The sequence below is a fragment of the Sporobolomyces salmoneus genome (assembly GCF_050403485.1).
Source record: "Sporobolomyces salmoneus JCM6883 DNA, S_salmoneus_JCM6883_v1_ctg45, whole genome shotgun sequence".
NCBI lineage: Eukaryota > Fungi > Basidiomycota > Microbotryomycetes > Sporidiobolales > Sporidiobolaceae > Sporobolomyces > Sporobolomyces salmoneus.
Genome location: NW_027481118.1, coordinates 52674 through 66455, shown reverse-complemented (window position 1 = coordinate 66455; position 13782 = coordinate 52674). Strand labels below are relative to the sequence as shown.

Below are 13782 nucleotides of genomic sequence, written 5' to 3'. Positions count from 1 at the left end.
CTGACCTATTTTCGTTTTTCTCCCTCCACCTGCAGAGATGTTCACGGGGATGGACTACAAGTGAGCCACATGATCTTAGGACCTTTCTCTTCACCCCCACGTAGCTAATCCACCGCTCTCCTCGACAGTAAACCGTTCCTCGTCACCTGGATTTGCACTTCAACATTCTCTCTGTACCTGATACGACCCGGATTACGGTACCTGCGGAATCGCCGGAAAGGTCGCGAAGGCGATAGGGACAGAGATGGAGGTGATAGCATTCGAAGTGTCAGCGTGAGAAGCGTCGTTGTGGCTCCAACATCGAAGAACGATCAACATTTAACTGCGTGAGTTCGATGCCGTTCTTGATCCACTCTGACGTTTGACTCAGCATATTCCTGTGTTCACTAGATTCACACCGACACAGTTCATCGAGATCAACGGGAACCCTCACAGACCAGACGTACGTTTCTGTCCCTCCTGTTTCTCTTATTCCCAGCTGACTCCCTCTTTCGTTGTAGGCTCTCTCCCATCGACGCGACACCTCTCGATCCCTCTCCCGCGCCCGACCCTCTCGCACCGACATGGGTCGACACGTCCCGATTCTCCCTGTAGACCCTCCTCTCTCAACGAGAGAAACGGCGAAACTGGCACTAGCGTTCTGTGGATTATGGTTTGCGGCAAATTGGGCGATGAATGCTGCGTTGGGATATACGAGCGTTAGCTCCACGACGATCTTGACGAGTATGAGTGGTCAGTTTCAACCTTTTCGATTCTTTTGAGCCTGCGATTCGCGAATTTCCCCTGCGGCAGATTAGTCGCTGACCAGTTGTGGTTCTATTGCCTCGTTTTACAGGCTTCTTCACTCTTGCAGCTGGTGCGGCGATCGGAGTCGAATCGTTTACCGCCGGAAAATTCGTCGCGGTAGTTCTCAGGTAAAGCTTCTCTCCCCTTACTCACGATACTAGACGCACAGTACTAAGGCTCTTCTCGCGCATGCAGTATTCTTGGAGTAGCCGTTGTCTCTCTGAATGATTCGCACGTCGCTCTCCCCCCAACAATTCCTTCTCCTCCGCTCGACCCTTCTCACCCGCCTCCTCCTTTCTCGCACCCTGCCTTCTCCCACCCACTTCTCGGTGATTTCCTTGCCCTCGTGTCCGCCGTCGCCTACGCCGCCTACGTCCTCCTCCTCAAAGTTCAAATCCGTTCGGAAGCACGAGTTTCAATGACCCTATTTTTCGGATTCGTCGGGTTATGGAACATCTTGTTCATGTGGCCTATCGGAGTACTTCTCCATCTTACCGGGGTCGAGAGGTTCGAGGTACCGAAAGGAGGAGAATTGTGGGCTAGTATCATGATTAACGCTTCGATTACTTTCGTTCGTCTCTCTCCCTTTCTCCTCTCTCTCCTTCTCGAGCTGGACTGACCTCTCGAGTGTGAGTGGTGAATAGGTATCGGATGCTCTCTATCTTCGATCAATGCTCCTCACTTCCCCTCTCGCAGTCACCCTAGGTTTATCCTTGACGATTCCTCTCGCGATCGCTGGAGATCTCTATCGTTCAGCTCCAGTATCCTTGTTCTCGTTCCTAGGTGGCTTACTTGTGTTGGGAAGTTTCGTAGGGAATGGAATGATGGATCTGAGGGAGGCGGAAGAGAAAGGAGCGGGATTAGTCGCGGTTGTCGAGAACGGTGGAGCGGGAGATGAGGAGGAGGGAGGAAACGAAACGGAGAGACTGCTGAGTAGGGAAGGGAGTGAGAGGGATTATAGGGCGAGCGAGAGCGATGAGGAGGAAGGGACGAGGAGAGATCGAAGACGGTAGAAACCTGTTCTGAGCGTTCTCTCCGCCTGTACACTTTCTCGCTCGCACTTGTTTTCCTCGCACTCTTGTTGTCCTACTATATATGCTAGAATAGAGCCACCCGCTTGCAGCCTCTCCCGAACCAGTTACTTGCGAATTTCGAGAGCCCTATAATTTTCTTTTTCTTCATCTTCGGCTACCGTTTCTATTTGTCCTACGCGACATCTATACACGCTATAGCAAAGCCTCAGTGTGTAAACACGAAAGAGATACGAAACTTCGTTTCGGCAGCACGGTTCGGAGAGCCAAGAAGTTCGGCCCGCTCATCGGCCGCTCGATTCTCGCTCTCCCTCCTCTCTCTTCCACCTCGCCAGCACCCTCGACTATGCCGTTCTGGTCGACCCCTCCTCGGAACTCAGACGAAGAAGCCGCCTCGCTCACCCGAAACGCATCCCCTTGGAGCCGAAAAGAGACGCCGCTCACCCCCTCAGATGACGATTCAGACAACGCTAGCATCTCTGAGAAAGCTCATCAACCATCGTGGAGGTATCTAGCGGGAGATATGAGACGGTGGAGAGGAGGAAAAGCGATCACAGGGGCAACTCTCGTCGCCTTGGCTCTGATCGTGCTCTTTGGTCTTCAGCGAGGGTACTTTTCGACGAGTACGACCCGGGGTAGTCATGGGAAGGATGAAGGGAGACCGTGGAAGACTTGGGGAGATTCGAGCGTCGTAGAGTTGGGAGTGAATCAGGGAGAATTACCAGTTTGCGAGAGAACGATGTTGGTCGATTGGGTAAGTTGGGTAGGGTTCTCTTTGCATGTAAGGGAGCTCTGACTAATTCACGTGACGACAGAGGAGCTTTGGATATGGATTCGGAAGTACAGCGACGACAGTTGTGAGTCTCCTTTCTCTCGAGCTCTTTCCCTTGCTCTTCGCGAAACCCGTTCCGCTAACGCTAACACTGTCTCTCATCTATGGTAGCTTCAAGCCGTAAGTCGCACTTCTCAAGGGCACTCGCTCTTACACCGCGAAGTGGCTCAATCGAGACCGCCTCAAGTTTCGATGCTTCGAATTTCGCTAATCCTCTCTCTCGGGCCACTGCTCACAGGGTATCGTCGCCCACATGCACGGCTACAAGCTCCTCTTTGACCGAGGCGCAAACAAATACGGTCGATACCTCGACTTCTTCGCTCCGATGCCTCTTCCCAACTGTCGAATTCCGGAAGAACTCTACGACCCCGATTACTACCGAACGCACAAGGAATCGGGAGTGAGTGACAACGTAGGAAACGTCATTAATGATAATTTTGATCGACCTACGGTGAATCGACTCCTCGTGGGAACTGATGAGTGAGTTCATCCGCGGCAAATTCTCTCATCTCGTGACTGAATTTGTCAGCGTTTTCCTGGGCTCACAGTATCCACCCACTGAATCATCATATCACTGCTCTAATCTACCCGAAAATGTCCTACCTCGATTCCCTCCCTCCACTCGACGCATCGAAACCCGTCCCCGTTTCTTCGAACGTCCCGAGAGTTTTCTCCGATATTTTCGATCAATACTCTGCTCTGTCGGCGGAACATTTCAGGTTCAATCCGTTGATGGAGGCGAAAGTGAATACTGAATTGGCGAGATTGGGACTGGATAAGGGTGAGAGTGAAAAGGGCGTTGCGACGATTGGGTGAGGAAGAAGCAGTTCTGTAAAAACTCGTCTGAAGGACACGCGAGATTCTTACTACTTTACTTTCCCACAGAGTACACTGGCGCGGAGGCGACAAACTCGAACGAGAATGCGTAGGATCTTCGCAACTTTCTTGGTCAGTCTCAATTTTCAAACTCTACCCCGCTTTCTATGCTGAACTCCCCTCGCCTCCCTCTCTAGCGGTAACGTGACACACCACTGTGTCACCGCCTGGGACTCCCTCCCGTCCTCTACCTCCTCGCTTACTACGAAACCTCGGCTCCTCCTCATGACGACCGAACCGAACGCTCTCTCCCTCTTCGCCTCCGATCCAATCTGTCAACGTTTCTCCCTCGAACTCCTCGAACATTCTTCCGAAGGCGAAGGGGAGAAACAGAGTTTCGTTCAAGATGAATGGAACCATCAATCCGACCTTCAACGTCTACAAGATGCTCAGGTTCGTCCTTTGCTCACTTTCAGCCGTTGTCCACCTCGGCCATCGTACTGAAGACAGGTGATGGGAACAGAGCATGCTAGTCGGATCGGAAATCCTTTCGAACCACGTTGATGCAGCGGTCGTTTCACCCAATTCGAATTTAGCGAGGATTATCATGACTCGAGCGGGACCTAGACGGGTGAAAGAGGAAGGGAAATTGAGGAGTGTCGATATTTATTGGCATGTAAGTGCACTATCACCCCTCCGGAGCCGTCTTCCTTCAAGCTTGCGAGGAAAAACTGACTTGATCTTGAGCGATCATCATAGCCTGTTCATTACCCTCCGTTCAAACGTACGAAGGATTGGGGTGGATGTGATGGAACGTGGGGTGGGTGTTGGCCTCACGACTAGACTAGAAAACACGACAACGACTCGAGCTCGACACCGTTTCTTGCAGCAGAGAGTTCTCAAAAATCGCCTACGCTTTAGGGCCCAGGTGTTCATAGACATTTTTCCCTTCTTCTGTATCTATTCTGTCTACTCTATTTTATCTTCGTTCTCCCCTTCCTGTTGTTCGTAGTATCGTAAGTTATTCGCACTCTTCAAGCATTGGAATCCGAGTCTTGCTTTGTGACTTTCTCGCAACGAGCAGTCTCGATCTCGAGACGTCTTCCCGACTCGCCGTCGTTGAGTCTGTCACAACTGTGGATTGGGGCTGTTCAGCGACTCAGCGAGAAAATCGAAGTCTTGCGAAATCGACCTCCGAAACGCGCGAGAAGTTGCTCTTTGACCCTCTTCACTTTCATCTCACTTTTCTCGACCTCCACGCGAGCTCATCTACATCAGACACCTCTCCACACCACACACGGACGCCTTAATTCGCCCCAGTGAACGCGCTCACCGAAACTCATTTGAATAAACACTCTCTCCACCTCATCTTCCTTCCTCCGCTCAAAATGCCTCCACGTAAGAAGCCTACCGCAGCGGCAACTACCGACTCAACACCAGCCGCAGCAGTAGCAGACGAGGACTCGAACGGGATTGATCAATTTGAACTACCGAAGAGTGTCAGTAAGTTGCCTCTCTCCCCTCTCTCACAGCACACGAGTATCGATCCGCTAGTTGGCAAGAAGAATGGATGAGCTGACCTCGGTTCGTTTATCTTTACGCGTCGGGAATCAGTCGCGAGATTAGCGAAAAGTTCAGTGAGTCTTCCCTCCTCCCTCTCCCTTCTCTCCCACCTCCCACCTCTCGCTCGTGTTCTTTCCGTCTGACTGACATGAGTGGTGTCGAGAGAGTAGGTTCCATCCGAAGTCAAGCTGCAAAAAGAAGTCCCACTAGCTCTAGTGAAAGGTTCGACAGTGTTCATAAACTATCTCGCTGCTTTGTCCGCCTCCCTCTTCCTTCCCTTCTCCCTGCCCTCCCTTTTACAGGTACTGACCGGCTAGAGATGGGATGATAGATCGCATGACTTAGCAACAGAAAAGAATCAGAAAACGATCTCAGCAGCTCACGTTTTGGAAGCGGTTAAACAATTGGGTTGGGAAGATGGTGGGAAAGGATTGGAGAGGGAATTGAAGAAGGAATTGAAAGGTGCGATCTTGTTCTTATTCTCGTCAGTCGATGAAAAGTGAGATTGACGGGAGAAGAATCGATGTACATACAAACAGGGTTCAGGAAAATTGTCGAAGCGAAGAAAGCTGGGACTTATACAGCGCCTAAGAAGCAACCGAAACCAGCAGCCTCATCTACTACGAAGAAGGGATTGGAACCTGTTGCATCGACGTCGACTTCGAAATCCGTCGAACCTACAGAAGGCGAAGGAGAACAAACAACAGACGAGCAACCTGACGACGTAATCCTTCAAGACGACCGACCGAATCAAGATGAAGACCCCCTCTACCCCGGAGCAGAGGACGAAGAGATGGAAGGGATTGAATTGTACGATGATGAAGCTCAACAAGCGGATGAGGAACTGGAAGATGAAGGACTTGAGGGTAGTGGGGATGAAGGAGTCGATGAACCGATTGGAGGGGTTGATGTCGAGTTGGACGATGTGGAGGACGATGATGGGGATTAGGTCGGCGGCGTGATGTGGAAATGAGATGGCAAGTTGAGCTCGAACACCTGAAAAGTTTTGGGCTTTCGAAGCGTCTCGAGAGGGAGAAGGCAGCATTGATACGAGTTCGAAGGGTGTTCCGATAACGGGGGTAAACAGATTACAACAAGGTCCAAGTACGGAGAGTAGGAGGAGAAGGAGAGGGGGGACGATCAAAACATTCTCAATTTCTGAAACCTGGGTAAAGTTTCCCTCAAATACTCCAAATGTTTCACAAACAACGCTTTCCCTTGCCCCGTTCCTTCTCCCGGCGTACTATTCACTCTCCTTCGGTTCTCGGAACCGAAAACGTGAGTGTTTGAAGGGAGAGTTTCGAGAGTCGTCGAGATTTCTTCGAGATCTTCCCCTCCTTCTTGAGGAGGTTCTGTTCTTGATGCCGACGCCGAGGGTGATGGGAAAGGTGATGGGAGCACTAGACATCCTGCCCCGATTGTGCAGTAGGATTCTATCGATACGTGAGGAGAAGTTCTCGAACGAATTCCAAAATCGTTCCAATCCCCTATTCTCGGACTCTCTATCCCTGTCCGCCCTCTTTCTCATTAGCTCCGTCTTAGAACTTCCCTTATAGAGAACAGAGGACGTACGTGCTCCTACTTGAAAGAGGTTGTGGTCTCCAATTACGAGAGGTTTCTTCAAACGATTAACGATCACCACGTTTTCTTCGATAATGTTGTTCGACCCTAGGATTATTGAACCCGATAAAGCAAGTAGAGTACATCTTGGTTGGAGGACCGTCCCTACTCAAAGCGTTCCAGCTCAGAGTCAGCTCGAGAGAGGGAGGGGAGAGGAGAGAGAAGAGAACGAACCTGAACCGATAGTGATTTCACCACGTAGATCACAGTCTGCTACGATGACGCATTTAGGACCGATCGAGAAAGAATCTTTACTGCCGATGAAAGAGGAGAGAGGATAGGAGTTCGAGGAGGCGATGAAGGGAGAGAACAAAAGAGAGAGAGAGAGAGAGAAGCTTACATTTCCGTCGGCATCGAGAAGGACGCGTGGCACTTGAGGCTTTGAGGGTAGACAATCAGTAAATTTCGAGTTGAACTGCGTAGAAAGCGAAAGAGGGAGTGGAGTTGACACGCGAGGAGAGTCTTTCATCAATTTGTCGGAGAATTTCGAGGGGGTTTGCTGTTCTCCTCTCACTCGCCGACATTTCGATTTCGTTTCCAATAGCTCTGAGAACACCAGACTAGCTCTAGAGACGCGACTAAAACGAACCCCCGTTCGAATCCGTCACTTCGACTTTCTTTCCTTCAACTTCCACATCACCCTTTACCCCCTCTTTCCCCTCTCAACTCTCGTTTCAACTGAAAGATGGACAGAAAATTCGAAGTAGGAGCAGACTACAAGATGTACGCCTCCCTCTTGCTCACCTCTCTGTCGGCACACGGAAGCTGACTCTGCTTCGTCGGTTTCGAAACCCCCTCCTGATGATGGATGAACAGTGTCGATGTAGTAGGTGAAGGTGCTTACGGTGTCGTCTGGTGAGCCAGCCTTCCTCTCCACATGTCTCTCGAGGAGGGTGTCTTGACGGAGTTTGGTTCTCGTTGCGATTCGAAACAGTTCGGCGATTCATACTTCGACGGAATCCAAGGTCGCAATCAAAGTGAGTTCTTCACTGGTGCTACAAGTTTCGTCGCGAGGCATGTGCAGCGAGGACGTCAAAACTCACGACGAATTATCGTTTTCGATAGAAAATTACTCCTTTCGATCATTCCAGTTTCGTCTCCCTTTCCCTTCCCTCCCTCTCCCCGTCTCCCTCGTCGCAAGAAGCAAAAGAAGCTGATACTGAGGGTGTTGTGGCGATGACAGTGTTCTGTTTGAGAACGTTGCGGGAAATCAAGTTATTGAGATGGTTCAATCATGAAAACATTATTTCAATTCTCGATATCGTTAAACCCGATACGTTCGAAGGATTCACCGAGGTTTATCTCATTCAAGTCAGTTTCACTCCTCCTTATTCTCTTTCCTGGCCTCCTGAACTTGGTTGTGTCGTTTCGGGGCGAGTGAGCTGACTTTGCGGAATTGGGTTGAAACGATACAGGAATTGATGGAGACTGATTTACACCGAGTGATTCGGAGTCAAGAATTGTCGGATGATCAGTGAGCAAAGAGCTTCTCCTCCAATAAAGCAGCCCGTTTCCCGGATTTTTAACTGATTTGTTGTCGTGGCTCCTTTGTCACTAGTTGTCAATACTTCCTCTAGTACGCTCACTCGCTCCGTTCAGCCTCTCTCTCGACAGCGTACATTCAATCGAAACAACACAGCTGACCCTTTTTCCGTCTCGCTGTGCGCAGTCAAACTCTTCGAGGTCTCAAAGCTCTCCATTCCGCTGCGTAAACTACTCCTCTTCTCCTTCCATCCCCACATGCTGTTCCCGAGCTTACGACGCATGAGTGTGAATAGAGTGTTACATCGAGATTTGAAACCTTCAAACCTCCTACTCAACGCGAATTGTGATCTGAAAATCTGTGATTTCGGGTAAGCTCATTCGGTAGCTGAGCACGACTCTTTCCGCCGTGCTGACTTCTTGTACTTGAATGAGTTTAGGTTAGCTCGAAGTGCGATGAGTACGGAAACTGAAGCGGTGGGATTCATGACTGAGTAAGCTTTGAGCGTCTCAAATGATATTTTCGATTTTTGTAAACTCTGGCTGATCGAGATAATGGTTCACAGATACGTTGCGACGAGGTGGTATCGTGCTCCGGAGATCATGCTCACGTTCAAAGAGTATTCGGTATGTCCCCTTTCCTCTCCTCTCCTGCTCGAGTCGCTTGCTGACCGATGACTCTTTTATGAAACTTTAGCAAGCGATTGATGTTTGTAAGTGTTCCCCTTCGCTCTATTATCGAACATCGACATCCTGACTGACTGACTGATTGTGATTGTGATGTAGGGTCGGTCGGATGTATTCTCGCGGAAATGTTATCTGGAAAACCCCTCTTCCCAGGTCGAGACTGTTCGTTCCCTCTCCTCCTTTTGGCATCTCGTTGCCCGTACTTACGCACTCGCTCCACCCGCAGATCACCATCAACTCACCTTGATCCTCGGCGTTCTCGGTACTCCCTCCCTCGAAGATTTCTACCAAATCAATTCCCAACGTTCACGGGACTATCTCCGAGCCCTTCCCTTCCAGAAGAAGAAGCCTCTACAATCCCTCTACCCGAACGCGAACCCTCTGGCTATCGACCTGCTAGAGAGATGTTTAACGTTCAATCCGAAGAAGAGGAGTACGGTTGAAAGTGCTTTAGCACATCGTAAGTCATTCCCTAATTAGGGTGTTTGAGATCGAGACTGAATGTGTGAATGAGTGTGCAGCGTACTTGGATCCGTACCATGACCCAGAGGACGAACCCGTCGCTCCAGTGTTACCCCCAAGTTTCTTCGCGTTTGATCAACAACAATTGAGTAGGGAACAATTGAAAAGTACGTCCACGTCTACGACACTTCTCTTCTCCAGAAGGAAGGGAAGACTGATCCAGAGTGTGAATCGGTGAACGTACAGCTTTGATCTACGAAGAAATCACGAGTCCTCCACCTCAACATCAGTAAAAACACCTCTTCCCCTCACCGACTCTCGCCTCTTGCCTCTCGTTGAAGGTTCCGAGGCTCTTCTGTCTTCGCAAGCAAAGTTTTGGTTCATGTCGCATCTCTCTCTCTCCCTGGTTTTTGGCTTTCTATTCCTTCCCGATCGCTCTCAGCATCCCTCTTTCCTTTCCTACTTCCTCGGTTTAGCTCTATCCTCTAGCATTCTGTTACCTCTCTCTCTCGGTTTATTTTTGGTTTTTCTCGAAAGCTGGTCTTCGCTTTCCTATGTAATTCTCTTGTTTTCAATCCAAACTCGTTTCACACAACGCTCACCTCATTCTCTATCTCTCAACAAGTCAATCAAGTCTCCTCTGCTACTGGTTTGCGATCGGACGAAAGAAGAGGCGAAAAGCACCAAGACTCAACTTTTCATTCTCGCTTCCCTTCCCCCAAACTCGCTATTTACATTCCCCCCTCCCTCCCTGCTCACTTCGTCTTTCCAGCTCCTTCCTCCTTCCCCAGTATTTTCCCCAAAGCCCTCTCTGCCCGTTTCGTCAATTTAACCCATTCCTTCCCTTCCTGTTGTTCCCCTTTCCCAATCGTTACCCATCCTTGTTTTTGCGCTTCAGACAGGAAATCTTTCATCTTGACTCCCTTGGGAATAACCGAACTCATCGAGGAGTCTTTCTTCGTTCCTACTGCTGCCGAGGAAGGGTGGGAGGAGGAGGGTTTGGTTGATTTGAGATGAGAGATTTCGGAACCGATTGAACTCCAAAGGATCTTGTCGTCTCGAGCTTGGGTCGGAGAGCTAGGAGAAGTTCCGGAGGCAGTGATAGTAGCGGACGTAGGAGAAACGACGGGAGGAGCCGGGGAGGATTGAAGAGAGTGGATAAGTTTCAAGAGGGGGAAGAATTGATCCGGGATCGTGGCGGTCGCTCGGGAGAGGATGGAGGTCTTGAATGCTGCAGAAGACGAAGCTTCAGCTGCTTGAGTCGTCGTTGGCGTGGAGTCTGAGGAGGGAGCCGGGGCGGGAACGGGAGTTGGAGTCGAAGAGGGAGAACCGACAATTTTCGACGGAGAAGGTTTGATCCTCGTCGCGGAGGAATTCGAGCTCGAACGCGCTGGAGAAGGAGCGTTGTGACTATGACGACGAGGAACCGTTTCGTTTGGAATTGAAGTGAACGCGAGATGTTGAGGCGGCAGTCCTTGAGGAATTGAGCAAGAAGAAGCGGAAGGAGGAGTTCGAGTTGGGTAAGCTCCGGGGAAGGGGGAGGAGGTGTTGAGTTGTGAGAGGGGCTGTGACATCCTCCTAACCCTACATCAGTATAATACTACTAGATGAAGAGAGAGGTACGCACAGGAATCGAACGAGAAGTTTGAGCTTCAGTCTCATTCGCCATGTGGAAAGGTTGTTCGAAGAGACCTGGAGGGAGTACAGGAGCAGCCGCAGCAGCGGAGACGAGTGGAGTCGTTGATGGTGAGCGACGAGGAAGGGGCGCGAGAGAACGGGTGGAAGAGGAGGAAGACAAGGCCGGGAATTCGTTCCAAGGGTTTGAGGAATCGTTCGAATTCGAGGGGAGAACTGTTGGCACAGCGACGTACGCTTGACCACCTCCCAAGTTTCAGTCAAAGAAGATCAAACGTACCAGCAAGTCGAGACATGGTCGAAGGAGAAGGAGGACGAATCACTCTCGTATTGACTGAAGAAGAAGAATTCGAACTAGTCGGAACCGTTGTCGAAGTGAACGACATTTCCTGTTGGTGTCTAGCACCCTCCTGGTCCTCCTCCTCTTCGTGTGAACTCGTTTCGTCGATATCTCCTTCTCTCTCCTGTCCGACTTCTGCAATCCCTTGGAATTTCGTTTTCGAATACGATAATTTCTCGACTCCTTCATTCATTTGACCGTTCGGCGTCTCGAGGAGGATGATACGAGGCGAGGTAGAAGAGACGGAAGGAGATTTGAAGAGTTTCGAGAGGTGATAGGCGTGGATGGAAGTGTTGAATCCCCCGAGGAAGAGGAAATCCAGAGTTGGGAGAAGGAATTGAAGATGAGCTACGTCACTCTTCCAGCTGTCAGTTCTCGATTCGAGGACTGACACGGAGGATGACGTACCGGTGATGGCGGCAAGAGTAGTCCCTTGAAGAACGTGTATGAAAGCGCAAGGAGTAGGAGTTGCGGAAAAACCTTGCGAGAAAGCAATGATTCCTTCATTCGGTAACTCCATCGAACGACACAAATGTGCGACATCCCTGTCAGCTCGACAACCGATCAAGTCAGCTATATCGCATCAACTCGGGAACGCAAACAGGACCGGTGAACTGACGCGAAAACGAGACAACTAATCAAAGAATCTTTCCCAACTTCTCTCGAGATCCAGCGTCGACATTGTTCAGCCAATTGAAACGCTATCAATGCTCCTCCTTGTGCTTTCGCTCCGAAATAGTTCTTCGCAGGCTACTCAAGGGATGTGGTTGGAGGAGTGAGCGACTGTAGAAAGAGGGAGAGAATGAAGAGAGCAGGACGCACAGCTACGTGATCACCATCTAGTAGGATCAGTACACGTACTGGGACGTCTGCCATCGCAGTCCGAGGGATGCGAGGACGAGGAGTGAAGAGAAAGAGAGAAAGAGAGACGGCTCGAGCCAAAAAGTTCTGAACCCTTCGAAGGGACGACGCTCGTTCCCCTTCGGAGACCGCGGAGTACTGCTATTCGGTGCCGTTCGATCGCTAGCCACATCGAACTGTTGTACGAAGCTATAGAGAAAGCAGAGTATTCAGACGGAGCTATCAAACCCGTCCACTTTCAAAATTCCTTACGAAGACCAAGTCGAACCCCTATGTTTCCTCCCAATTCTCCTCACTCCTCCATAACCTCAACCTTACTCTATCCAACACAATCTCGAACCCGTCGCCTTCTTGACCTCCTACATTTCCTCTCCCTTCTGCTGGGCCCCATTTCGTCTTTGACGGATCCCATCTCCTCCATCCCCAAGTCGATTTAATCTACAGGTACGCACTCGAATCGTCCAGTCAGCGAGCTCTCCCAGACGACTCGACCTCGTAGGAGGTGAGAGGGAAGACTGAAAAGAGGAGAGAGAACGTACATCAGGTTTCTTATGCGGCGCAATGACACATAACCACCTTGCCCTTTTCGCTAATTCCGTCAGAAGTGCCCATAGTTCCGAAGGGGTTTCTACGAGATGTAGAGCGAACGAAACGATTACCAAGTCGTACAACTCTTCCTCCTCTGTTTCCCCTTCCTCCTCTGGTTCCTTCTCCTCTGTTAACTCTGACGAGGGGTCTTCGGTCCGCTGTATCCGTGATGAAGAGGAGGAAGAAGAGGGTGAAGGCAATTCACCAGCCGCTACTTGGTTGAACGATAATTCGAGACAATCCAACCCCGTTCTCTGTCGATACGCAGGGGAAGTGAAGGGATCCGTAGCGACTATCGAGAGGGTCGGTTCGGGTATTGAAGGTGTTGTAACGGGTCGTTGAGGACGCACGACAGCACGTGGACGAGCTGAAGATGAGAATGTCTCGGACGGAGGGATCGGGCTGGTTGTTGAGGAGTTGGACGGAGTGGAAGAGGGCCATCGAGAAGACCTCCATGCGAGTAGAGCCTACAGCTCGGAAAGAACGGCTAAAATGAGCGAAACGAGTTTGAAAGAAAGGAAACCGCGCGAGCTTACCTCCGTCGCCTCTCCACTTCCCGCCGCCAAATCCAGCACTTTGATCGTCGTCGGTTTCTCCTTCTCCAGATAAGTATCCATCAATTGTGCTAGACATTTCTTCAATCCCGGATAATGAGGATTTCGATCTATTCCTCTCTCCTCTCCTATGTCAGTCGAGCCGGACGGAAAGCGACGCAGGAGGGAGGGAGAAGGCGAACTGACATGATTCTTGCACTAGGTTGTAGTAGTTTGAGACTCCGAACGAGTTGTAGTTCTCTCGCATTGAGGTGTTGATTATCGGATTAGGCATCGTTCAAGCTCTTGTCCGTGATGTGCAGCGTAGCTAGAGGAGGTTGTAGACGATAGGTAGCTTCGATTCGGCCCCAGAGGGGTGAGGAGGTCGATGAGGGAGGTTAAGAGATGAAGGATGCAGGTAGCTGTTGGAGTCTGGCGAATCGGCTTGTTCGAGCCCTGAGAGCTTCAGCGAATGCTTGGTCGGAGTGCAGGCGCAAAGATTCGATCGAAGTGCGAGGGCGGCCGAAAAGTTGAACGATAAGAGGA

The 13782-nt window shown here is 50.5% G+C and overlaps 7 protein-coding genes across 7 annotated transcripts; 4 read left to right on the top strand and 3 right to left on the bottom strand.

Annotated features, from left to right (window-relative positions):
- Positions 1–37: 37 nt before the first annotated feature.
- JCM6883_000320 (DMT family transporter) lies at positions 38–1799 on the top strand (the record flags this gene model as incomplete). Its single annotated transcript, XM_076633833.1, has 7 exons — positions 38–60; positions 129–326; positions 391–442; positions 501–732; positions 836–914; positions 982–1357; positions 1431–1799. 7 exons carry the CDS (start codon positions 38–40, stop codon positions 1797–1799), a joined length of 1329 nt encoding a protein of 442 aa, XP_076486189.1.
- Positions 1800–2163: 364 nt separating this feature from the next.
- On the top strand, positions 2164–4308 carry JCM6883_000319 (uncharacterized protein; the record flags this gene model as incomplete). Its single annotated transcript, XM_076633832.1, has 9 exons — positions 2164–2571; positions 2633–2674; positions 2761–2769; positions 2888–3129; positions 3198–3461; positions 3535–3597; positions 3663–3918; positions 3989–4141; positions 4225–4308. The coding sequence occupies 9 exons, from the start codon at positions 2164–2166 to the stop codon at positions 4306–4308; spliced, it is 1521 nt and encodes a 506-aa protein (XP_076486188.1).
- Positions 4309–4853: 545 nt separating this feature from the next.
- On the top strand, positions 4854–5977 carry JCM6883_000318 (uncharacterized protein; the record flags this gene model as incomplete). Its single annotated transcript, XM_076633831.1, has 5 exons — positions 4854–4968; positions 5080–5102; positions 5199–5284; positions 5360–5490; positions 5568–5977. The coding sequence occupies 5 exons, from the start codon at positions 4854–4856 to the stop codon at positions 5975–5977; spliced, it is 765 nt and encodes a 254-aa protein (XP_076486187.1).
- Positions 5978–6168: 191 nt separating this feature from the next.
- On the bottom strand, positions 6169–7002 carry JCM6883_000317 (uncharacterized protein; the record flags this gene model as incomplete). The annotated part of the gene is made up of 4 exons (XM_076633830.1): positions 6169–6536; positions 6601–6753; positions 6823–6902; positions 6989–7002. 4 exons carry the CDS (start codon positions 7000–7002, stop codon positions 6169–6171), a joined length of 615 nt encoding a protein of 204 aa, XP_076486186.1.
- Positions 7003–7333: 331 nt separating this feature from the next.
- JCM6883_000316 (mitogen-activated protein kinase) lies at positions 7334–9572 on the top strand (the record flags this gene model as incomplete). The annotated part of the gene is made up of 16 exons (XM_076633829.1): positions 7334–7371; positions 7465–7503; positions 7583–7625; positions 7714–7738; positions 7832–7959; positions 8064–8122; positions 8207–8224; positions 8318–8356; positions 8427–8501; positions 8571–8624; positions 8697–8757; positions 8828–8843; positions 8917–8979; positions 9044–9277; positions 9339–9446; positions 9526–9572. 16 exons carry the CDS (start codon positions 7334–7336, stop codon positions 9570–9572), a joined length of 1047 nt encoding a protein of 348 aa, XP_076486185.1.
- A 462-nt stretch (positions 9573–10034) lies between these two features.
- On the bottom strand, positions 10035–12130 carry JCM6883_000315 (uncharacterized protein; the record flags this gene model as incomplete). Its single annotated transcript, XM_076633828.1, has 6 exons — positions 10035–10844; positions 10907–11130; positions 11195–11602; positions 11663–11799; positions 11874–12004; positions 12077–12130. 6 exons carry the CDS (start codon positions 12128–12130, stop codon positions 10035–10037), a joined length of 1764 nt encoding a protein of 587 aa, XP_076486184.1.
- Positions 12131–12385: 255 nt separating this feature from the next.
- JCM6883_000314 (uncharacterized protein) lies at positions 12386–13531 on the bottom strand (the record flags this gene model as incomplete). Its single annotated transcript, XM_076633827.1, has 4 exons — positions 12386–12553; positions 12655–13170; positions 13240–13367; positions 13444–13531. 4 exons carry the CDS (start codon positions 13529–13531, stop codon positions 12386–12388), a joined length of 900 nt encoding a protein of 299 aa, XP_076486183.1.
- Positions 13532–13782: the final 251 nt, after the last annotated feature.